Here is a 24,432-nt window from a genome sequence, read left to right as displayed (position 1 = left end):
TACGAGGACTGTACCCTGCCATGCCCTGCGCACCTGCAGAATGGTGCCGTCAGGCCATGTCGGACGGACATTATACAACCTGCCAGACGTGTCAGAGCACAAACAGTATTGTGGACGCCATCGTTTGCCGTCCCAGGCGAACACTGTGCAGCCTGCCATGTACAACAAGCCATGAACAGTAAGGTGGACGATGGCGGCGTAAACAGTATGGCGAGCGATGGCATGTCGTACCCACAGCGTGGACGACAAGACTATGTAGCACCCGTACACTCTCTCTCCATTTCCGTCTTTGACTTGTAAGGCCATCCTCTTTATCTATAAAAGAAGATGCGCTCTCTTCTGAAAGGAGATAGTCTACATGCTCTCAACAGCGGATAAGCTTGGACACACAGAGCATACGCTCCAATACTTAGCGCACGTTTCAACATCCGTCACTCTCTTCCACTCGGATCAGAGTCCGACCGGACCGCTAACACCACTGTCTCATTCCTTACTCGTTTGTAACCCCAGAGCAAACTTCGAGCACCTGGACTCAGGAATAAAGTCACCGAACGACTGAAACCGGATGTAGGGCACGTTGCCTGAACCAGTATAAATCCTGTGTCATCGCGTGCTAAGCTATATCCGATCACAGTGCACGACAAAACTATAAATATTTATTTATCGCCCACATTTCGCACCGACGATGCCCATCCACGCAGCACTGGGAAGAATGATTTTGTTTGTGGAGCAGATCAAACCAGAGAACCCAACAAGGAGACATCACGTAGGAGTCTAGGAGAGGGTTATCAGCTTATTAGTGTCTGTCCTGCCCTGCCGTGCCGTGTTGAATTATCACACCAACACAGACACTGAAAGGCACCTGCATTATCAAATCAAACAAACCAAGAAGCATGAAACCTACTCCAAAAATAAATTGCGCTCCTGATTGCGGCATCATGCGATGCAGTTACAGACTACAGAGGGACGAGCACGCAGCTTAGTAGGCCACGGTTGCTGAATTATGGAGTATAAAAAAAACCCTGGACGGCCCTATGTTATGTATATTCATCATGGCAAGGATTGAGTAGAATCACGATAGCATGAAGTTGATACGGCACGAGGAGAATATATAAAGTCCAGAGTGGTCAGAAGACCCGGGGCGGCCATGAGGATTCAAAGGAAAGCAAAGACAAGGCGCTCCGGATGTGTGCGGCCCTGTCTGACGCCGAGCGGCGAGCGCATAAAAAAATGGGGGCTCCGACGAGGACATGATTGTGGGACGGCTTGCTTGGTCGTTTGATTCCCCCTGTAACTGTAATCATACTGACGACGCAAAGGGGATGCAGCAAAGTGAGGCCTAAGCCTTCAGAGTCATGGCTGCTATGATGCACATGTGCAAGGAGGAGTGCGAGCGAAATTTCCGAAACTTTCAATCTAAATAAACGAAAGAGGAGATAAAATATAGCGAAAATGACCGCCAGTTTACTAATTGAATTGAAACGAAGACCTGCATCAACACGTAGAAGTCGTCAAGGCCAAGTGAAACTTCTCCACCTGTGTCGTCGCAGTTGCAGAAAAGAAGAGGACAGGCAGTTCTCCGTTGCGGCTTTGGATCATGCGCGTATCGTATGCATATCAATCAGCATCCGTTGCCGAACTCAACAAATGGAGACGACAAAAGGTCGTTTTGACGGAGCTAACTGCTCTTGGGACTGTTAGAGCCTCAGCCAAACAAAACTGCATGCCAGTGGCCGTCAGGCCATAACCATACCCCCAAGGGCCTCTTATGGTCATATGGACATGCTGCATAATCCCCATCCTCTCGCCGTATACATTTGGCATCAGTGTGTGTCATGCATGTTCACAAGCACCATGATTGTGTGCTTGTGGCATGTCAACCGGATGCCCAGAAGGCAAGCGGCCGTGCGTTAAATTAGAGTAGCGGCCAGCGACCCCCGTACGTCAACTGCCGGTTGCTTTTGGCCTGCCGCCGCCTGCCTTTCGTGCCGGCCGCCTCCGTCATCATATCGCGCTGCTACTGCTAGTGGTAGTGGCACGGTTTAGTCCGTCCAACTCCTAACTCCAACTCCAACTCCGACTCCGACTCCGAGCCGACCAGACACGCACATACACACCATTTAGCCATTATTAAGTAACTTGCACCAAACAAAAGATAAAAGTGGAGGATCGGTTTTATGCCGTCGTGATGTGTACTCGCACGCTGAATCGGCTCACGTATTTATGTGTTGACCGGTTCCTGTGTACAGTACTACTACCATTTGTTTGTTCCAAAAAATCTTTTTTTTTTAAAAGAATCCTCAAAAAAGTCGCCAGTTCTTGCAATTCACCGTAGAAGATCATAACTAACCCGGTTTATTAGAAAAAAAAACTAGGTAAAATACAAAAGACACGTTTAAATTATACTGGTGTGTCTTGTATTTTTTTTTTTAGAAAACTGGAAGGGCTTGCGTCCTTAGGGCAGTCCCAATGAAAGAAACTAGTAGTTTTTATAACATAGGATACCGCATAAAAAAGTACTGCTTTTCAACCCATGGTTTCTATGAGTAATAATTATTTTCTCTTTCTCTCTCCCAACTCTATCTTCTTCCTCCAATGGGAGTGCGGCACGAGCCCGCTAGAAACTGGTGGTTTCTCTCCAATGACGATTTCATGGTTTCTTGGTGCATTGGGTCAAGAGAAGACCTGATTTCTTCATTAGGAAACCATTTCTATGATTTTTGCTCTCTTTCTTCATTAATTACGTTGCCATGTCAGCATTTTGCCTACGTGGCAAGTCATTTAACGAGGATAGAAATCATCATCAATACACCATTAGAACTGCCCTTACCGTGCAATTTTATTTTGAATAAAAAGAGAAAAACAAAGTACACTCGTTTTTGTTAATAAATGCTTTAGGGGTGCAAACCCCTCCTGTTTCTTTCTCTCTTTTTTTGAAATAATGGCAGGAGCTCTGCCTTTCAATTAAGACGAATAAAGTTTATATACAAGCAAATGTAACCAAGCATGGCGTCAAACACCACGAAAGGTTAGCCCACCCACGCAACGCGGTAGAGTACACACTACCATGAGTCATCGTTGCCGAGCATGGTTGCAAAGCAGCTAGCAGCCCCGACTTCCCATGGTAAAACACCGACGACCCATCCTAAGATGTCAGACCAACGGGCCCGAAGCAGGAGGCTGCAACAGGTCATCGTTGCCGAGCTCAACAGCTACGCGAAGAGCAGCTCCGACTTCCTGCCTTGATCCCACGCCCCGCCCGCGGCGATTGCCGAGCCTCTAAAGCTGAAACCCAGCCGTCGGAGAAGGAGGGTTCGACCCGCGTCATCGTTGCCGAGCTACATCCCCTGATGCAGCAGCTCCGACTTCACGATGCAGAACTCGCCGTCTCGCGTCAACCGTCTCCCGTGTCGCCTACGTGGGTTTGGGTCGCCTCCCATGTCGCCTGCTTGGGGGCGACGCGGGGGCCTCTATACGAATTCTGGGACCTTCGTAGAGACGGTTTGGGTCGCCTCCTGTGCCTGCAGAACTCCGACTTCACGATGCTAGGGTTTGGGTCGCCTCCCGTGTCGCCTGTGTGGGGGCGACGCGGGGGCCTCTATACGAATTCTAGGACCTTCGTAGAGACGAAAACAAAAAAAAAGTACAGACCAAAGTCGAGGAACCAACTGGGGTTCAAGAAAATAAAAAGGAGACAAAAAAGATGCGGCTAATCCAGACACTTTTTTTTGACATTAATAATCCAGACACTTAGACTAGAGAGGAACTCCATTGATCAAAGGCTTGTGCTTTTTCTACTGTTTACTCTGTTGGAGAGAAGCTTAATCTCCCTCAGAAAAGATCCTTTGCAGACTTGAAGGCTCGGCTGAATTCTTTTGAAAATGAGGTCATTCCTTGAAGTCCAGATGGCCCAGCAAAGAAGAATGATAGCCAGCATGAAGAACTGAGTTTGGAGGTTGTCTCTCATTTCATTAACAATGTCAGGAAACTCTGCATTATTAGGCAAGTGTAAATTGACGAATTCCCATCACCTTTTTGCAAACGGACAGTGAAGGAAGAGGTGCTGTAATGTTTCTTCAGTATCAAGATCACAAAGGACACAATTATAGGAAGGCAAGTGCATATTTCTTCGCCTTAGAATATTTCTTGTACTGAGCCTGTCCTTTATGAGCAGCCAAAAGAAGACTTTGTGTTTGGGTTGACAGAAGCAGTCCCAAGTCCACTTAAGAGAAGCATGTACCTGATGATGGCCAATCAGAGCTTTGTAGGCCCTTGATGACGAGAATTTCTATCCCCATAAATATGTTCAGCTATCCTTGTTTTCTTCCAACAGTCTGTCTGTCATCCTGAGGGAGAGACCCTGGAATTGGTCATAGGCTATATCTGTTAGAGGAAGCTGAAGGAGATGATTTGCATTTTGATTCCAAGCCTTTGCCACTGAATGAACTTGTTTCTAGCAAAAGAGAAGAGCTCAGGTGACTGAACCCTTAGATTAACATTGTCCCATGCATCTTGCCAGAATAAACATGTTTTCCCATTTCTGATTTCCAACAAAGCCATTCCTTTGTATGTTTGCAAGTTTTTCAAGACATCCCTCGGCCGTCCAAAATTTGATGAACGTGGTAGCCGCCTAAAATCTGGCCATATGGCACATTGGCACAAAGTGAACTGTGCATGGGTATGGAAACCATTTTGCTACCCAAATTCTGCGAATGATCCAAACGTAGCAACTCATGGTCAACGGCCAAAATTTGGCCGGGCTGCTACGGTGTATAGCCATCCATCTACGTGCCCAAAGAGCCACCATTGTGGTGTAAGAACGTCTAGCGACGTCTCTTGACAAAGACAGTTTTTATTATTATTTTTACTCCTGTGTGACATGATGAGATAATTTTTGTCACTATATACAGACAGTTACTAAAGTATGTTTTCCTCCTATATAAATTAAAGAATTTGTGACGCTGTATGAGATGGAAGTTGGTATTGATATTTTTTTTGTGCAATGACTGATGGAATCGCCTACACAGGCTCCTCCCTCTTGTCACGCTATGAAAATCATTTCTTGGGAGAATACGTGCCGTATAGGTCAGAGCAAGTCGTGAGCCAAGAACTACAGGACATAAAAGGAAGCCTACTTTTCCCCGTCCTCTTTCTGATTTTTTGAACAATTCCAGCGATCGCCGCCGTCTGGCAGAACGACGGGATGTCACAAAAATATATTGTCCGCCATTTCCCAGGAAGATTCTACCCCTATCCCTTGCGCGCCTAGAATCTATTTAGCAGATACGTAAATCCTTTGCGAGCTTGGAGTCAATCCCTAACACTGTACGTGCAACCCAACGGGAGCTCCGTATTATCATGTTTATTTATGTAATATAAAGTATATTATAAGCACAGCTACAATGATAGAAATTCCTTTGTGCAAATGCTAAATTATGAGCTATTGTATGGACCCGGAATGCTAGCTCTCTTATTATAACGCAAATCACAAGGTTTTAGAACTTAGGGTCTGTTCGCTTGAGCTTATCAGTCGACTTATTAGCTAGAATTTATAGTATTTTTCTCTCACAATAAAATGGCTTCAGTCAACTTATCGGCCGGCTTTAGTAGGAGCACAAAGGAGACGCGTGGGAAAAATCAGTGCAAAAGCAAAGTACCGGTGTACAATTTTAGCAATCTAAAGTACTGATTTTTATGCATCATACACTTTACAGCCGCATCCAAGGTGGTGGTACTCCAACAGCTAGACAGGGTCGTCCTAAAAATAACCAATCACCCTGGTCACACTAAGAAAAAGGGGCTTTGTGCTAACTCAACGATTTTTCACTTTACACCACGGCACGCCAACAAAACTTGAACATCTGTACACATATCTCTATTACGTTCCACGTTTTTATGTTACTTGGTACAGCATATTTTATCTTAGATTTTTCCCCCGAAAAGTGCACCCAAAAAACACTTTTTTGCTGCACTAATTATTACTGCTACTTTTTTTTATTTCTCAATAGCTGTTGACTGCTATGTGCTATCCTCCCTCGCTCCTACAAATACAAAACATGCATCCAACTTCCTTTGTTACTATAACTGAGGCGGAGAGTCGATTAAATAGATAGAAAAAATACAAAGTGGGAGGCATTTATTTGTGCACCGAAAAGACCAGAAAACACTGACACGGCTTCACGAAAAGCGGACAAAAAAATTGTCCCCCAAAAAATGCGCAGGCAACAGGATGGCCCAACGCCCCACCTGTCAGCCCCTCCGTGGGTCCACTTCACTCGACTACACGCATGCGCGGTTCCGGGCCTTCGTTCGAGCGGGCCCCGCGCCCGTCAGATCCCACGCTTGGCGCCTCATCCGACGGCTCCCACACGACCTGCCCCGCGGGCCCCGCCGCCGTCCCTTCCTGCCCGCCACGCCGGCCTCGTCTCCCTCGCCTCTCCTTTCCTTCTGTTCAAGCCTCCGCAGTCCGCACCCCCCGTCCCTCTGTCTCTGTGGTTTGGTTTCTTGGCCATGCGTATATAGCAACTACCATCACTTCCGATCTCTTCTTATCGCCCCCTCGCTATTTCTCCCCTCGATTCTCCGGGTTGATCCCGTCGCTGTCCGGGCCTGTTCCATTGGAGGAGAATCACCTGGTTACTGGTTAGAAGGGAAGGCTTGGAAAGGAAGGTTGGTCATGGCCGCTCCTCCTCCTCTTCTTCTTCCTCGTGTAATGTTCAGATGTTGGCATGCTGTGTTTGGTTCATGTTTGGTTCGTTGTTTCTCTTACAACTTTTCATGTTTGGCCTGGTGTTGTTTTGTTGTTCGTGTCAACTGGTTGACGAGTCCGTAGTTCACCTCGTGAAATTCAGGGTGGCAGAGGTTTGTTGTATTCTCGTAGAAGGAATTCAGGGTGGCAGAGAAAGGTGGTCGCATGGTTCTTTCGCCCTTTCTCGTTGGGATCTTCACTTCTTCTGTTGCGGCTGCCTGTGAGAGTTATAGGCGCTGCAAGTTTAGGAACACATATCTGTTGCCATCGTGATTCGTGATCGATCGCTGGATTGATTTTGTTGGGACTTTGAAGGTTTGATGATCCACGAAAGTCCTGAATTCTTGGTCTCTGCAATCCAATTCCCTTTTATTTAGTAATATACTCTGTTTTTTTTCGCAAAAGAAAGAAAGAAAGAGAAACTTCCTCTGTTTTCTTCCCCGGATGTTTTCCTCTGAAAGACGGAATCGTTTTCCGCTGCATGTTCCGGTTGCTTCGACTGTCTGAAACCAGCAACTTTCTTTCCCATCCTTTTTTTTTCAGTTATACAAGACGTAGATAATATTTTTCTTATGCGATAAGATAGGTACTATCCCATGGAATCCGTATGTGTCAACCGTCGGGGTGCCTCTCCCTCTCCTGGTCTATCTGATTCCCGTAAAGCAAAATCAGTACACCTTTCGGTTTTGATACAGTACTGTGCTGTGCCGTGGTACTGCAGGCATGGCCAAACTGGCCTTTCAGGATAGGAAATAATTCCAGACAGGAAGGGGAAAAGGTTGCTACTACAGCAACTTCGTTTGGTCCAGAGAGAAAGATGCTTTGCTTGTACTATGAGTAGGCACATATATAACTAGACTGATTAGAATATAAATACGTTAAATTATACAAAGGATCACCTGACTAATTTCGTTTTAGTAAAATTAATGATTACGATCATGATCTTTGGGTCTGCTGAATCCATTTTAGTCATACTGTGACCACATGGCCCGTGGTGAAGAGTGATTACGTTTTTAATTAAAAATTGAAATCAGGCATGGTAGGACCTGAATCGGTAATGACCGTTAATGCCATGAACCCAGCACATTACCTGTTTACCAGGTCTGAATGATTTAACCTGTTCGTGAAATGTCAGAGTACCTGAATTCTTCCAACCATTTCTAATTTCAGGTAATTATCTGACATGGATGAGCACATGGGAAGACGAACAGTCGGCGGCCTCCTCTTCACCAAGGGAGGATCAATTCTTCTCTTCAGAGAAGACGGTTCGCGCCCCAAAGGCAAGAACTGCTGCTCGCGCCATGGCTGTAGTGGTCAGCATTCTACTGACAAAGCCAAAGGCAAGGAGGTGCACAGGGTGGCGGCGCCCAATGAATCAACACCGGCTACCCCTGGGAGATCACAGATTTTTAGGAAGCCCAACAGAAAGCCTCCACATGAAAGCAGTGCTTCAGGCAGCATCAGCAGGGATGCAGGAGGTTCTTGCAGCGAAACCGGCAGCAGGTCAAGAGACACTCCTGGGCGTGATTTACTGGCTCGGCTTAAGGAGAGGGTCAACACATCAAGGAAACGATCGTTGAACAGGGAGAACAGCCCACAGTCGCCGAGTGGATTCAGTGCTAGTTCCCCGAGCAATAGTCGATCGGTCTCAAGGCCGTCGCATCGGGCAGCTTCGAGGATAAGAAAATCTGATGAAGGTGCAGCAAATGCAGGAGCTGACGGTGTGCAAAGAAATGGTGCTGGAGATGCTAGGAGGAGTTCAGAGAGGAGTGACGATGACTTGCTGCTAATTGAGCAGGTAACAAGAAACCATGTGCCTTCTGAAGGGTTTCTTTCTGGATTCATGGCGAGATACAGAAACGGTCTTCATGGAGAGCTTTCATCTCTGGACGACAGCATGGAGGACTCAAATGGATACTTGCGCTTTGATGTGGGTGGAATTGAAGAGGTAAGGCATTCTATTTCTATCACTGCACTATAGTCATGCTGTTGTCCATTCCAAATTATATAGAGAATGCAAATCATACGATTACATTTTGCATTGCAGCTTGAGAACTACTTCATATTCAATGATCGGCATAGAGGAATGAGGATGGATATCGACGGCATGTCCTACGAAGTATGTCTGGATGCCTGACCCCTTACTCTGACGACGCCGTTTTCTGATTTCCTTCATTGCTTCATCCTCTTCTCTCTCTTCAGTTAGCCACCATTTTTTGTTTGTCATGCTTTGTATCTCCAGTACTTATATAATTTGTGACACTCTGCTTCGAAGGAATTGCTTGCTTTGGGAGAGCGAATTGGTACTGTAAACACAGGTCTTTCAGACTGTGCATTGTCCACGTGCCTGAACAGGAGCCTCTACATGCCCACAGCTTCAGGTTCTCATGAAGATTGTGAAAGAAAATGCAGCATATGCCAGGCAAGTACATTTGTACCAGATTGTTCTGTACCAGGATATTAGTTGCAACCTCTAAATGTTTTCTTTCACTTGAAATATTTCTCAGGAGGAGTATTTAGCCGGCGAGGAGGTGGGCAAGATGGCATGTAAACACTACTACCACCTTTCCTGCGTACAGCACTGGCTTCGGCACAAGAACTGGTGTCCGATCTGCAAATCTGTTGCCCTGAAAATCAACTAGCAACGCGTTTCATGTTTCTTCAGAAATGAAGTGTATAGATTCTTCATGTCTTGTATTCCCTCCCCACCCCCCCTCCGTTTCCCTTTTGAAATTCTTTTCCTTTTTTTAACTCAAAACACTCAATTTTATTATCAATTTAAATCAGAAAAGGAAATCTCATGTCGTGTTAGGGCTTGCTGCGAGCCTGGACTCATGTTGGCCCAAGGCCCAGTAAGAGGAGCCCCAATTTAGGACGGGAAAAGTCCATTTGAATTCTCTCAACTATTAGTGTCGTCTGATTTCAGACAAAAAGCAAAATTGGTTACCATGATGCTTAGACCCGGGCGTCCGATCGGCCGCTCAGGTTGGCGTGGGCCGCGACACTCCGAAAGGACCAACAACTTTTCTCCTATGCTCGTCTTCGTGTTTCTTTCGTTCGCCTACTATCTCCGCTCTGAAAAGTCGATCTCCGCTTGAAACAGCTTCCACACCGTCGCAGTGTGGTCCACGGCGGACCGCCTCACAGCGACGTTCTCCACCATGCCCGCCAGACCGGCGGCCTCATCCTCCATCTCCACCGCATCCGAGCGCCGACCGCCGTGTGCGGCCAAGCGGCCAGAAGAGTGGGTCGTCGCTGGCTGGGCCCAAGCCAGGTCATGCCACCATCCTTCAGCCGCCCACTTGCCGGAAGCTGCCGTTCCCGCTCTGCTTTGCGTCGTCCAGAAGAATGGTGAAAAACACATTTTGGAAGCGTATGTTTCAAGTGTTTTAGATGTTTCATAGGGTTGTTGTAACTGTTTCATATGGATGTTGTAAAAGTAGATCAGGATGTTGCAATAGTTGTACGCATATGTTGCAAGCTTTTGTTCCCAATGTTTTATATGTTTTTTTTCAGACGCATGTTGCATATGTTTTATATATATGTTGCAAGTATTTTATTTAGATGTTGCGTATGTTTATCATGGTTATAAGTGTTTTTCAGGTGTTTTTGCAATTGTTTCAAATGCATGTTTCAATTATTTTGTCTGTCTTTAAACGTATGTCGCAAGTGTTGCATCTGAATGTTTTCAAAAGTAGATCAGTGCTGCACATGTTGCAATGCGCGTGAGAAACGGAGGGGCACACGAGCGGTCCCTGCGCGTGGTCTAACGTCCGGGCAGCGTGGGCCCCGTGTGGGCGCGTGAAACGCAGGTGAGAGCGGGGCGTTCTAGCGTGAGCGTGGGCGTGGAGTGCAGCACGCACGGGAAATGGAGTATAGCGCAGGCGTCCGTCCGGACGTCCTACCGAATTGGATATCATTGCTCCAAACTATCTATACCGAATAAAGCTGGTTTTGAAGAGAGTTTAGCTGACGCGGGGCATTGAAAGTTCAAAGGGGCAAACAAATTTTTTTCTTCAAAATATTATCCACATTTCTTGAAAAAGTTATACAATTAAAAATCCTAAAATATGGTTTTATCATAGAAATTTTGTTTAAGGTCGAAAAAAATGAAACTATCTTTAGATTTTTTCTCTCCCTAAAATCACACTTTCTTTTAACGTCTCTCTTGGAGTTATTTGAATCTTATACGGTATCTTTTTGTGTGTTTTTTTGTTCGTGCATAGATGCTCGCATTATCTTCTATCATTAGTTAAAGTTGACAACCCAGACTACTTAGAACGAAAGCGACTTCGAGGACAACACAAGTGTCACTCGATCATGTGGCTTGGGTACCACTCGGCAGAGTAAGGGTTAATCCTTTGACCAATTTTCCAAATCACTTTACCCCCAGAAATAAAAAAACAATGAAAAGATTTCAGTTCACCCTCTGAGTCATTCTTTGAATCGCTTTGGGGTGGGGGGTGTTATCTAAAATCGATGGGTGTATCCGGCACACTTCCACTAAACTTCAAAAAATAAGTAAACTTACCCGAAAAAATCAATCATCTTTCCATGGAGCCAACAGCTACCACAGTTGGCCCACAAATGAGTGCGAGGATCCTCCAATTAACCAGACTAAGTCGAGCTACTACCCTTGGTCCACACTCTACTTAGGTCCTGTTTAGATCCAATTTTTTTTTGGATTTTGGCTACTGTAGCACTTTCGTTTGTATTTGGTAATTAGTGTCTAATTATGGACTAATTAGGTTTAAAAGTTTCGTCTCGCGATTTCTCACCCAACTGTGCAATTAGTTTTTTTTCGTCTACATTTAGTACTCCATGCATGTGCCGTAAGATTTGATGTGACGGGTACTGCGTAAAATTTTTTGGAATCTAAACAGGCCCTTAATCTAGTTAATCTGGTTCTCCCTGGCAGCACCATCCGTGCTAACCAACTATGTGGCCTTCATCTAGGACCATGTCACATGGGAGCATACATAATCGGCACATGTTCAATTCCTCATAAAAACATAGTTTGTCTTATCGGGCCACGTTCAAGGATTATATGAAAATCACTCCGCCCGTGGTTTTGAGGCTAAAACCGTCAAACCCTCCTCGGTGTAGCCAGTACACAACCCCTCCGGTGCCGACGGCCCGACAGTATACCAAGTGCTCACGACGCCTTGCCTTGACTCGGTCTAGCCCCATCTCTCGCTCATCGCCATGTCAAGTGTTAGCCATACTTAGTACATCCTCCCGCCACTTGTCCCTTAGTCCAAGCGTTCGTGTTCTATTTTCACCGCCCATGGTCTATCGATTCGAACTCCTCACTTGACCTTATTTGCTACAACGACCACCTTTATCCACCCAACACTTGCACATTCATAGTTAAAAAAAACACTTGCACATTCATAAGCTAAGAAACATAAAATCACACTAACCCAACTCAACCAAAACTCCATCATGTCACCTTGACAATCACTCGTCGTTCATGACATGGGTACATTTCCATCACGTCATCTCAAACCTTCTTTTTAATGCTAAAACAATGTTTAACTAAGGTAGGAGCCCAGTTAGACCACCTGAGGCAGAAAATAAAGCTTAGCCCTACATTTATTAATTTAATTATATTATAATCATGCTCTCATGATACGATGATTGGCATGCTAATTACACTTAGGTCGTGACTGATAGTATTGTTTTGAATGACAATGGGGCTACAGATGATGATGGCCCAGAAGGAAACATGAATAGAAACAAAATAGTGCCAATATCGTTGATTTACATATCCCCATCCAGGAGCTGGTGAAATTACGAGCCCAAGATAACGTAGCAGGTGAATTCACGAGTCCAAGACAACGTCTCTACACTAATAGAAAAGGAAAGACATCTCCTAGCCCTAGATGTAAAGTAAGGCACCATCCATGTGTCCGGCGAACAATTCTGAACAATGGATGCTATTATTCACTAATTTGAGTCCACTGAGGACACAATCGGATATTCAAAAGCTACTAGCGCGGCTTATGGTTGCAGTGACTACCTGCTTCTATATACTAACAATAAAGACACATAAGTGGAGAAAATGGCGACGAACAAAGGCTAGTAAGTTGAAACAGCTTCAACACTAGGGCAGCCACCGAGTAATGTAAGCGACGCTGGCCGTTCCTGCAGAAATGGAGAATTCATGAATTAGGAAAGAGAACTATGATTGACATTTCAAATTGAAATAACTGGAAGAGGTAGTTGTTGACATGACTATGCAATTAACCAGGCTTGAGAACTATCTTCAGTCATTGTGCTATCAATCACATGAACAGAGCTCAAAGACATATGCCCATTGTGCTGAAATCAAATTATGCATACAAACTGAATTCAGTCTGCAACTGGAGCAAACATACTATTTCTAAATCCACATTTTCAAGCATCTTTATAAATCAAATTGAGAAAATTGCTGAAGCTTAAGTTTTTACTGCATTGGACTTGTCTCTATCACTATGAGCTCTCAAATTGCAAAAAGCCAAAAAGCTTCGAAGCGAGATGGGCATTACCTATACAAGATATTTGTAAGTTAGAATTCTCAACCCTGAAGAACCTTATCTGGATCTAACTGTCCACTACAGTAACTGGAAGGAACAGCTGTGAGCTCCATCTTTCCTTTCCACTCTTCACCAGGTTTCAAGGTAATGGGTTTCTCAACAGTTGCAGGTTCCACGCACAACATGTGTTTATATTCTTCATCCCCGAAATCTTGCATGATTTTTGACCTCTTATCCCATGGGTTCCATAAAACTATAAGAGGGAAAAGGGTAATGGAAATAAGCATGCTATAACAAGCTAAACGAATGCTGATGAGAACAAAATCAATGATCGAGTAAACTTACCAGTATCCGGAAGCCCATCTTTTCTTAAGACATATGTTCTTTTCTTCTCATGATCAATTATTGCAACTTTTGATGGCACGTCTAAATAAATTTTGTCAATCTTCACCACAAGAAAAGGTTGACAAATCAGCAAAATTCATAGTTTCATTGTGATATTGAGTTGGTGTAGTTACCCCTGCTTCAAACACAATTGCATCTCCTTGCTCCGTGAATCGCTCTTTTGCATGAAGGTTGTCAAGGTAGTCCAAGGTCTCCAACCCTTCAACACGTACTTCACTGGGGACATTTGTGTCTTAAGTAAGCAAAAACAAGTTTGAATTCCTGATTGTTTGAACAGGTATACACTTGAATTGAGATAAAGTACATGTAAACATCTTCTAATGCATACTCTCTCCAACTTTCAGCTCCCTCCTTACCCACAAAACTAAAGTGCCTGACCCGTTTCCTGTGGTCTAAAAGTTTGGCATGTACCTGCATTAAAACTGCAGTATGAAACCATCATGCTTGCCAGCAGCTTCTAAAAATGGTGTTTCATTAGCCAAGCTTAGTTTAATACCAATGACATAAGCATAAATGCATAATACATCCTTCCTCCATGTTCCTTTATAAGGCGCGCACGCATACTAAGATTCAAAATTTTAAAACTTTGACCAATAATTTAGCTAACAATTTTTAACTATTATAATACAAACTTGATCTGATTAGATTTGTAATCAAATCTACTATCCAATTATCATAATTTATAACCCTAAATAATATAAAATAAACAAATGGTCAAAATATGATTTGGGAGACGTATCATGTTAAGCCGTGCTTTATTAAAAACTATGGAGGTAGTATTGGCCTATTGAAGGCATCAACAAGTAAACTGAACACATATAACTGGAAAGCCATGCAAGATAGGTCCACAATTCTAATTCCAGACTATCGGATAAGTTTCAGATTACAATATCTGAACCAAAATCTGAGAATAGAGGGGGAATGAACTGATTAAAAAATTATGCATACCTTATGTCAGATACCGAGAAGTACGTATGGTATGCAAAAGTAAATGAGAAAGGTCTTCCATCAATATTTGTATTTCTGATTCGAGAAGTGAGAATCAAATCTCCTCTAGGCGCAAGAGCAACTCTTAATCGAAATTCAAAGCTGCAAGTTGTAGTTTTATTTAAAGATAGATGAGGAGCAGAGTTAAGGATCGACATGATAACAACATGGTCTCTAACATGAACCTGTGAGGCCAAATCTTGAGATCTTCTTCAGAAGGCTTCAGAATGAGATCAGCAAAAGTTTTTATAGCAGTGTTTACTGGGAAAGGTGGAGGATTGTCATCAATAGCCCAGAAACGGTTCCTTGCAAATCCATGTTTCTCAAGATTTCCATGTGTTCCAAACTGCATATATGAATGATTGGAGCAGACATTTTTTGAGCTTATAAATTATGAAATAAGAAGGGCGGGCCTGGTGCAAGCGGTAGAGTCTTACCGCCTGTGACCGGAAGGTCCCGGGTTCGAGTCGCGGTCTCCTCGCATTGCACAGGCGAGGGTAAGGCTTGCCACTAACACTCTTCCCCAGACCCCGCACAGAGCGGGAGCTCTCTGCACTGGGTACGCCCTTTTTTATAAATTATGAAATAAAAATGAAGTTGCCATACTTGGGGAAAACAAATAGGTATTCCACCACGGATTGCTTTTGGAGGCTTGAAAATGGCCTGAAAAAGGACTTCAAGTCAAAACCATGTTTAAGAGGTGTCATGATTGATGCGGCAACATGCACATAATAAATGAGGAGCCATGAGTGGCATACTTAGTTGAGTAGTTACTTGCATTTGTAGAAAAAAAACCCAAGAAAATAAAAGGGCTATGGTCATGAGAAAATGAAACAACATTTTAGTGATATTTCAAAAGGACTCTGGAACTAAGAAATATGATGAAGTATTGACAAAGCATATTAGATATGTTCAGATCGAATCTAGTTTTAACGAATAAATTTGTTTTGGCATGGACAAGGATGACAGAGATGTATCGTCCATGCTTCTAATGCACTAATGGATTAAGAAGTTAACCAATGCCGTCATCCATGACATCTTGGATGTTTCTATATACCTTGCTGCTCACAAAAAGCAACTCCTCTCCATGGTCATTCTTCCAAGAGGTTACTTGACCTCCATATAGATGGACCTTGCAAAAGACAAGATAATTGATCAACTACAGGAGCTAAAACCTGATCTAACACAAGGACACATGATTACAATTTTCATGCAGGTACCAGGCCCTACATGCGTGAAGAATTTGCCTTTCGGCAAATTGATACGCTTCCAACTTGGATAAAAAATAAAGATGGGGAAGAAAAAAGAAGAAGAACACAGCAAATTTTAAAATAGGACATCTTATAGTCCTATTTGCATGCAAGAATGACATTGGACACCCACTGACAGAAGTTTTCGAGCCTGTTAGTTCTAACAGAGTTAACTAACTAGTGCGTAAGAGTCAAGAAGGATTGATCCAGACAATTGGATAACACTAAAAGTTTACCTAGTTATCATTTGTATGGTACAACTCAAGCACCTACTGCTAACATTAGCTTCTCTGCAACTACCACAGACCACAATAACTTTGAATTTTTGTTACGGAGGAGTATGCAGTTGCGCAACTCGTTAATACAAACATATATAACAAATAATCATATCCGTATTAGTTAGATATATAGTTTTATGGTATAAGGCTTCCTCAGCCAAACATGCTAGAACTAAAAACACAGATTCACTGTGGTTCCTCCATCTTATCAGAAAAAAGGTATCTATCCTATCCTCAGTACTCAAGGAGGCTAGCACCTATCCTACAGGTCATCAGATGTGTATCAGACCAAATTCCAAAACAACCTGATGATCATCCATCTTGACAGCGAAAGGCTATAACCTAGGCCCCTTTCCCTTTCAAGTGGCGACGCAAGACCAAAACTAATTGTACACTCTTTTTTTATTCTGTGGAGGAATAGATTGCAAAAAATAACTATGGAAAGAACTCCATAATGATCGAACCTCAACTAGATGGACAACACCACTAATTCATCCTTCTCGAAATAAAAAAGTGAGAAAAAGCAAAAAAAAAAAAAAAAAAAAAAAAGCCAACCAGAAAACAAAGCACCGGTCACTTTTCACGCAAGGATGGCAATGTTAAAATGTTATAAACGCCAAACGCCGGCTCGTCTCCGATTAACCGGACTAGTGAATTTGGTCGGCGAACCCCGAACGCTCAACCCCATCATATAAATCATAAAAGAAAATCGACACGCTATATGTAGATCGCACCCTCCGCTCCTCCGATCTCCCAACGGAATGCGCCCCCAAATCGTCCCGGAAAAGTAGTGGTGGGAGGCAATCGAATTCGTTATTACCTCCGCGGACCAACCGCGTGACTCGCGAAGGACGAGCTTCTCGAGGCCGGTGGGGCCCTTCGTGCGCTCCACGGACGGCGGGTGCGACGTTGGCAGGGTCGAGGACGACGACGCAGTGTCCATGTTCCCACGGGCTGAAGTGATCGTAGAGGCGAGACTGCGAGGCAAGGCTGGACTGCTGGAGACTGGAGTGGAGCGAATGAAGAGAGGAAAGGTGTGACAGCTATTTATAAGCGAGCTCAGGAGTGAAGAAAAGTCTCTCTCTTAAAAGAATGGATGGAAACCTTTATTTTTAAGAGTCAAACAACTTCGAATTGATTAAATATGTGATTGTAAACTTTGGCGTCGAGCAGACTGATATGAATAAGACGGGTGCACAAGCGCTTTTCGACCAAACCAAAGCCTCGCCAGTCTCCTGGTGTTGACTTCCGGAGGCCGATGCGTTTCTATTAGCACTTCAGCTTGATCACATTCCCGTCCAGATTGATCACATTCCCGTCCAGACTATAAAATTTCGACATGCCCGTCCAGACGAAAACGCGCTGATTCCAAGTATAAGTATATATGCTTGATGCTTGACACCAGAGTACCGGACAAAGCTGTGTACATGTGTCAACAAATGCTTCGTCACAAGGAACCTCAGGCTAGTAGACATATTACCTTGAAACCATTCGGCTTTGAATGGCGTGCTGCCACAAGTTCAGCTGTTGGTGAACATCACTATGGGGGTGAAAAAAAAAAGGTTGAACTTTACATCAAAGGAGTAATGGCCAATGTAAAGCTGCCCAAATTTGCACAGATCAATGAGCTGATGAATAATTCATCTGCTTGACTAGAGACCATAAAATTTCTAACTTGTCTTGTATTGTATGCAATCCATCAAATGGCTCCTTTCTTTGTTATCTCTTGATTTCATATTGTTTGGTGCTTTACTTCGACATACCTACAACAAAATCAAACAGAGTATGAATATCCTATCTCCAGATGTGTGCTGTATCAAAAAAGAAAGAACAAGAATGTTCTGTTTCACTAGTAACCAAAGTACACAGACTGCAAGATACGTTTATTGAAGTGTGGTCATGCCACATTGTTCAAGCTATAGTTTATTGGAAATCTTATTGGTGGATCCTAAAAATATTTTTTTCTTTCACAAAGTAGAAATAATGTAGCAAAATGATGTGAGCCACATTTGCTCACAATTCATGTGCAAGTAAAATGTGAGATGTCAAGCCACAAGGACATGTTAAATTATGAACCATACATACTTTCCAATATAGTGTAAAGAAAGCACTTTAAATGGGAAAAATAGTTGTGAGAAGTTATTGTGCACAAAATGGCTATAATTCTGGGCCAGGGATAAAATATTCAAACTACACATGTTCCTATGAGAAAAGAAACAAAATTATGAGACTATTATTGTTCAATTTCTCTTTGTTTTATGAGAAAGCATGTATCCACCGGTTTTATTATAGCACTACCGCTGGGTTTGAAAATTAAAGAAAGCATGATAGAGCAGCTAGTTAAATCTTGAAGTTTGAAGCACATGGTATCAAATGGGAACTTAAAAGTCAAGGATTCAAGGGCATACTTTGCAAGTGCTATACTTTCATTTAATAAATGGTAATCCAGAGTGTACTCTCTGTGCGTATTCATCGTATTCTGAGCCAAAGAACTGCCTCAAGAAAAATTCTTCATACCTGCTCTGAGTGAAGGAATCACAAGAAAAACTAGTTTTACTCTTTTCACGAAGATGTTCATATTCAATGGGTGATGAAAACACATAAAGTGGCATGCTTCTGACAGTTCAATAATTGAGATGAAGAGTCTATAAAATATTTTTCAGGCAGGATACGGTATCCGTTTTGAAAAGAATCGCCACAAGACCCATGTGAATGCAACTGTTGATAATGGATTACACAGCATAACCTGGGTTCCTACTGCCCATATAAGAAAGCCAGAATACCCAGGATGGCGCATAAACCTGTATAATTAAGCAGAATAGAACAAATTAAACTTCTGAATTGTTGTAGTGCAAATGTAAAGTAGTAACTCAATAACTTTGAACTATTACAAAAAGTAAAGAATCATTTACCTATACAGTCCATGGGTGATCAACTGATGCTGATCTTCATAATAAGTTCTTATAACGTGCGTGAAGGCACGTCCAGCTGTCACAACAGCAAGTTTACGGATAATTTCACCGACAATAACCATTAGAAGGCCAGTATTACTGACAAACCAGTACTCCTTTACTTCTGGGAAAATAAGAATTTCTGTCAGGTGTTCCAGCATTGCAAAAACCATTGCCAACACATACTGCTTGCTAATAAGAAGTGCTGCAAGAGAAGCAACTTCATTACTAACAACACTGCCAAAAATAAAGATAGGATAATGCAAAGTATAATCTAAACTGTAAAAAATTAAGGAAAAAAACTAATAATCAATAGAATCAACATACGCATGCCAAATGCTTCTTCAGGTGCTGTTTGATCAGTGTCGAGTTGCTAAAAAAAAGTTTTGGGCTTTTGGCGGTGTTATTTGAATACTGAATATTGACCATCCTACAGTTTTGGCGGATTGGACTTCTTGTCCACAAAAGACCACCACAACTTTGAGAACTCTTGATATATTCACCATTGCCATCAGAGCGGATTTAAAGATTTAACAGTTTAAAACAAAAACCAGCATCACATTAGACTATGTTTCAGAAATTATTTATGTATGCATTAGTGTTCTGAAATGAGACCGTGAACGTTGGTGTAACCTAGTGCCTGCATTGGAAGGAACCCTGGTTTGATGGCATACTACATCAGCTAGCCAAATGCAAGCTGCAGTTGCACAAGCCTAGTTAAAAGTAACTAATCAATTCATACTCTATTTGCTTTGAGGGGAAGAGAGTAAAGGCTCCTACAGAGATTTTATGTTTGATTTGTTCTATGCTGGTATATTGGGCAGGGCTTCAGAAACAAGAGGTTGCAACTCAGATGGAACATGGGGCGGCGATTCTGAAGTCGGTGGCTTTGCAATTCCACCAGCAAGTCCAACAGAAGGGGGATGACTCTCAGGCGATCATCAAGACTTGAAGGCTTCAGTTCTTTGCTGCTTGGAAGTCAGTCTTCGCTGGCCTGCGTGCCGTGGCAGCCTCATCTGGCTTGTATTAAGTCGGGTCAGTTTTCAGTGTTGGCTTCTTATGTCGGTCTGAAACCTGTTGTTTGCTGGGTGTGGCGTAGCCGCCATCGCTTTTTTGGTTGCTTCTCTGGCTGAGCCCTTTGTGCTTGGGCTGGAGGGAAAGTAATGTCTCGGAAACTGGGCAGATGACTTGAAACCTGTGTAAATTCTTTACTATCCGTAATGAAATTCGGTTCGTCCAGTGTGGAAAAAAAACTAATGACTTATGAAGTGTTGAAACATCGGTTTCTAACAAGAGTGAGAAGTGGGCGGAGGCCTTCGTCTTAGGTCGGGGTCTCCGCCCGAGATGGGCGGAGGCCGGCCTCCGCCTAAGACGGGCGGAGGTCCCTGAACGCAGCGCACTCCTGTCGGACAAAATCCTCTGTCGGAGGCTCCAGACAGAAGGTCGCTAAACGAGGGATTCAGTAGGCTTTGGCCAAGTAGGAGTAAGAGAAAGGGGCGGAGGCCCTCGGCTTTGGCCGATGCTCCGGACTCGGGCTTTGGCTCAGGCTCTGCCTGAAGGAGAGAGTGAGGATCAAGTACCGACTCACAAGAACTAGGGTTTCATAATTGCTTCACCAACCTCCCCCTCACAGTTACAAGTGTTCCCTATTTATAGGGCTCAACTACCACTTTACAGAGTTTACAACAGTGCCCCTCAACTGCTACGGTACATTCCAGGAATATTCCAGCCCTAGTGTCTAACCTCAGGGGTGTTCTCATCACACCGTCTCACGATGTCTTCATCTTGGGCCTAAGCCGACGCCTACTAGAGGCCCATCAACTGTCCCCACGTATGCCTTGCTGACCTGATCGTTCCTTGATGGGCCGCCGCCGCCCTGGGGAACACCTTCGCCATGATTACTGCGCTTGGCCTCCGCTATCCCGGAGAGAGCCTCCACCGTCCCGGGGAGAAACTCCACCGTCATTCTTGTACTAGGCCTCCGCCGTCTTGGGAAGAGCCTCCGCTAGCTAGGCCTCGCCGTCTTGGGGAGAGCCTCCGCCGGCTAGGCCTCCGCCGTCTTGGGGGGAAGCCTCCGCCGGCTAGGCCTCCGCCGTCTTAGGGAGAGCCTCCGCCGGCTGGGCCTCCGCCGTCTTGGGGGGAAGCCTCCGCCGTCTTGGGGAGAGCCTCCGCCGGCCGGGCCTCTGCCGTCTTGGGAAGAGCCTCCGCTGGCTAGGCCTCCGCCGTCTTGGGGAGAGCCTCCGCCGGCCGGGCCTCCGCCGTCTTGGGGAGAGCCTCCGCCTGCTAGGCCTCCGCCGTCTTGGGGAGAGCCTCCGCCGGCTGGGCCTCCGCCGTCTTGGGGGGAAGCCTCCGCCGTCTGGGCCTCCGCCGTCTTGGGGAGAGCCTCCGCCGTCTTGGGGAGAGCCTCCACCGTCTTGGGGAGAGCCTCCGCCGGCTGGGTCTCCGCCGTCTTGGGGAGAGTCTCCGCCGGCTAGGCCTCCGCCGTCTTGGGGAGAGCCTCCACCGGCTAGGCCTCCGCCGTCTTGGGGAGAGCCTCCGCCGGCTAGGCCTCCGCCATTATTCCTTCATCATGCCTCTTCGAGGGGGAGTTGACCCATACTCCGTATGGGCTCCCCCAACATGAAGCAATTAATTAGTTATAAGTTTTATTTGTCAAAACCTGCTCCATTGATGAATTTTGATCATACTTTCCAATTTTGGAGCTTTTTAACTAAAAAATCCCATTACGATATGTTCCTTAATTTCTCAATTCATTAGGAGCATCACTTGGCAGCTTGTTTCTGCTAAATGGAATAGATAGTTGCTAGCTGCTAAAGTTGACATAGATCAGACAGCAAAGGCACTTTACAAAATATAGACTACAAAGTCTACTACAAATACTCTGGCTAGGTCAAATGACAGTTCAAACCCAAGCAAGAAATTGCCAAGACATAGTCCCATCTTTACTCAGCAGCAATTTGCTTCAACTACTCAGTGAAATTGCTAGAATCTAGCAACGAGACTGAGGTGCAATCTAGGAATAGCTCAATACCACTTCCAAATCTAGTAAACCTCACGGGCACAATTCAACTCACGCAGCGATTTGCTTTTCAGTAGAGCGCTAGAATTTACTCCAGATTTAGGATTTGCACAGCACCAGTTTCAAATCCATCGAATTTCACGAACACAGTCCAAGCCGCACTCAAATCAGAAGAGACATTGAGTCATGGCGCACTCACAAGTAGCTGTGACGTTCTGGCGGCCGTGGAAAGCGGCAGCGAGGACGTACTCGGAGCCGTGGAAGAAGACCAGCACGGCCGCAAACTGCCACGCCTGTCTCCGGCCCGACATGGCCAGGGTGGGGATCTGGAGCCTGAGGCTTGCGCTGGGGCTCTGGGGTGCTGCCGTGCTAGGAGGAGATGCTTCGCCGCGAGGTGGGTCGAGGAGGGGATGCCGCATGCGGGCGCTTTTAGACCAAAGGCATGCCTAGGCTTTTTCGCCACGCGCCTGTACGGAAAAAAGCGAAGCTTGTGCCGGCGTCTGTGCTCTACCGCCGCAGGTACGCCCCCCGCGCGTGCCGGTGCTGCTGTGAGACGGCGGTGGCGGCGAGAGGTTTGCGGCGCTGCTGGAGATGGGCCCACTGCGATGGTGAAGGAGAGGGGAGGGATCGGGATCGGCCGCGCAGGAGGCCCGGGGGCCCAGGGCCAGTTGGGCCCGGCTGGTGCCCAAACATCAGACATGGCTGGACCGGACCCGATAGCAATATTATCAGATACAAAGTATCCTAAAAAAACAGATGCAAAGTTGATGGAAAAATCAGATTCAAGAGTCTATATCCTTCCGTACTCTTAGTATAGAGATTTTGTTAGTGATAAAGATAAATCATCCAAGAAATTTTTATATTAGATCTTTAAAATATTGTTGTTCTTGATTTCTGATTTATCATTAACTAAAGATATAGAACCGGCTGATTCTTCAAAGTGCACATAATAAGATATAAAAAATATCAAAGGATAGAGAGATATAGATTTTTTTCCACACCGGTAAAACCGAATTTCATTACCGCAGCAACAAAATTATAGAAGTTTTAGTTCATGTCCCACCTAACGACATAAGCCATGGGAAATAACCGCATTCAGACACGCGATCACCAAGGCAACACAATGTGACAGAACCGTCCGAAATAACACGCTTACGGAGGTGCTCGCCTTCCACCAGGCACTAAGCACCTCGAAAGCAAGCTACAGCGGACGATATCCATCGGACACACTCCAAGGGAGAACCCAAAAGATCCACATTTTTTTCAAGGATCTAATAATGAGAACGAGTTACAATACAGGTTCATCTCATACATCCGAGTTTCTTAAAAATTACATTATTACATTACCAAATGTCAGAGTGTGGAATGATAAACAGCGGAATTTAAAATAAACATCTAGCGATAAGAACAAGGATCCGTCTGAGCCCACCAGAGAAATCCTCCACACAATGATACTTCTCATGCATCACCTGCAACAAGGGTAAATAAACCCTGAGTACACAATGTAATCGCAAGACTTATCCGACTAGTGGGAATAATTTCCTGACTCCAAGGAATATGATAAGTTTTATGGTTTGCTGATTTTCTTTTAGCAAAAAGCAATACTAATAGTGAGTCCTTATTTATGTTATGATTATCAGCCGTATTAAGTTATTATCTATCTAGTCTATATAAGCACATGTTCTACTTTTAAGCAAGAGTTGGACAATCAGTTCTATTTCTTCTTCTTTCAACTTTCAGTTCTTACTACGATGCTAGAGGTAAGATAAGTCGTACCGACTCAGCGGCGATTCGTGAACCAATGTGCCCAGCTGGGTGCCCCAAAAACACACACCCCGCTGGTACCCTAGGCACAAGCAGGACTAATCCATCACCCTCCGGTCCTAGATGTCCAGGTCTTCATCTAAACTTGGACTCCAAGCCCCTACTCTTGAGTCCCAAACTCATTGCGGTGCAAGGACCTCCACCATCTCCGCCTCCAATCAGTCGGTCCGAAAAAAGCCAGATCCACGATAAGAGAGCAACAAGTCTTCCCTACACCCATACCCAAATATGCGCTCGGGACAATAGATCTGGGACTTGCCTCGCGTCTATTGCAACGACCGGTCCTTAATTGACACAGACAGGGAAAAAGTGTAACTGAGCTATGCCCTATTGGCCGCAGGACATAACCCTTTACACCCACCAGAACCCAATCATATCCCTGCTCGGTCACCATTTTTCTTTTTACCATTTTATTATGAGTGATCATATTTATCATATATTTGTGAGTAACG

At 44.6% G+C, this 24,432-nt stretch overlaps 3 protein-coding genes across 3 annotated transcripts; 1 reads left to right on the top strand and 2 right to left on the bottom strand.

The window, feature by feature from the left end:
* The first annotated feature begins 6,482 nt into the window (after positions 1–6,482).
* On the top strand, positions 6,483–10,236 carry LOC136497924 (E3 ubiquitin-protein ligase MBR2-like). Its single transcript, XM_066493829.1, has 6 exons — positions 6,483–6,669; positions 7,919–8,696; positions 8,796–8,867; positions 9,024–9,170; positions 9,256–9,422; positions 9,852–10,236. Exons 2-5 carry the CDS (start codon positions 7,932–7,934, stop codon positions 9,388–9,390), a joined length of 1,119 nt encoding a protein of 372 aa, XP_066349926.1. The 5' UTR covers positions 6,483–6,669; positions 7,919–7,931; the 3' UTR covers positions 9,391–9,422; positions 9,852–10,236.
* A 1,891-nt stretch (positions 10,237–12,127) lies between these two features.
* Positions 12,128–17,421, bottom strand: LOC136497336 (putative glucose-6-phosphate 1-epimerase). Its single transcript, XM_066493126.1, has 10 exons — positions 17,291–17,421; positions 17,007–17,191; positions 15,716–15,790; positions 15,265–15,321; positions 14,844–15,004; positions 14,620–14,760; positions 13,785–13,887; positions 13,612–13,711; positions 13,279–13,519; positions 12,128–12,895 (listed from the first exon to the last, which is right to left on the bottom strand). The coding sequence occupies exons 2-9, from the start codon at positions 17,127–17,129 to the stop codon at positions 13,308–13,310; spliced, it is 972 nt and encodes a 323-aa protein (XP_066349223.1). The 5' UTR covers positions 17,130–17,191; positions 17,291–17,421; the 3' UTR covers positions 12,128–12,895; positions 13,279–13,307.
* Positions 17,422–17,648: 227 nt separating this feature from the next.
* LOC136497337 (probable protein-S-isoprenylcysteine O-methyltransferase) lies at positions 17,649–22,754 on the bottom strand. Its single transcript, XM_066493127.1, has 5 exons — positions 22,356–22,754; positions 19,099–19,342; positions 18,859–18,987; positions 18,595–18,703; positions 17,649–17,949 (listed from the first exon to the last, which is right to left on the bottom strand). Exons 1-4 carry the CDS (start codon positions 22,573–22,575, stop codon positions 18,613–18,615), a joined length of 684 nt encoding a protein of 227 aa, XP_066349224.1. The 5' UTR covers positions 22,576–22,754; the 3' UTR covers positions 17,649–17,949; positions 18,595–18,612.
* Positions 22,755–24,432: the final 1,678 nt, after the last annotated feature.

This window comes from Miscanthus floridulus, chromosome 12 (genome assembly GCF_019320115.1).
Source record: "Miscanthus floridulus cultivar M001 chromosome 12, ASM1932011v1, whole genome shotgun sequence".
Lineage (NCBI taxonomy): Eukaryota > Viridiplantae > Streptophyta > Magnoliopsida > Poales > Poaceae > Miscanthus > Miscanthus floridulus.
Note: the sequence above shows the minus strand (reverse complement) of the source record. Positions and strands in the feature narration are given on the sequence as shown.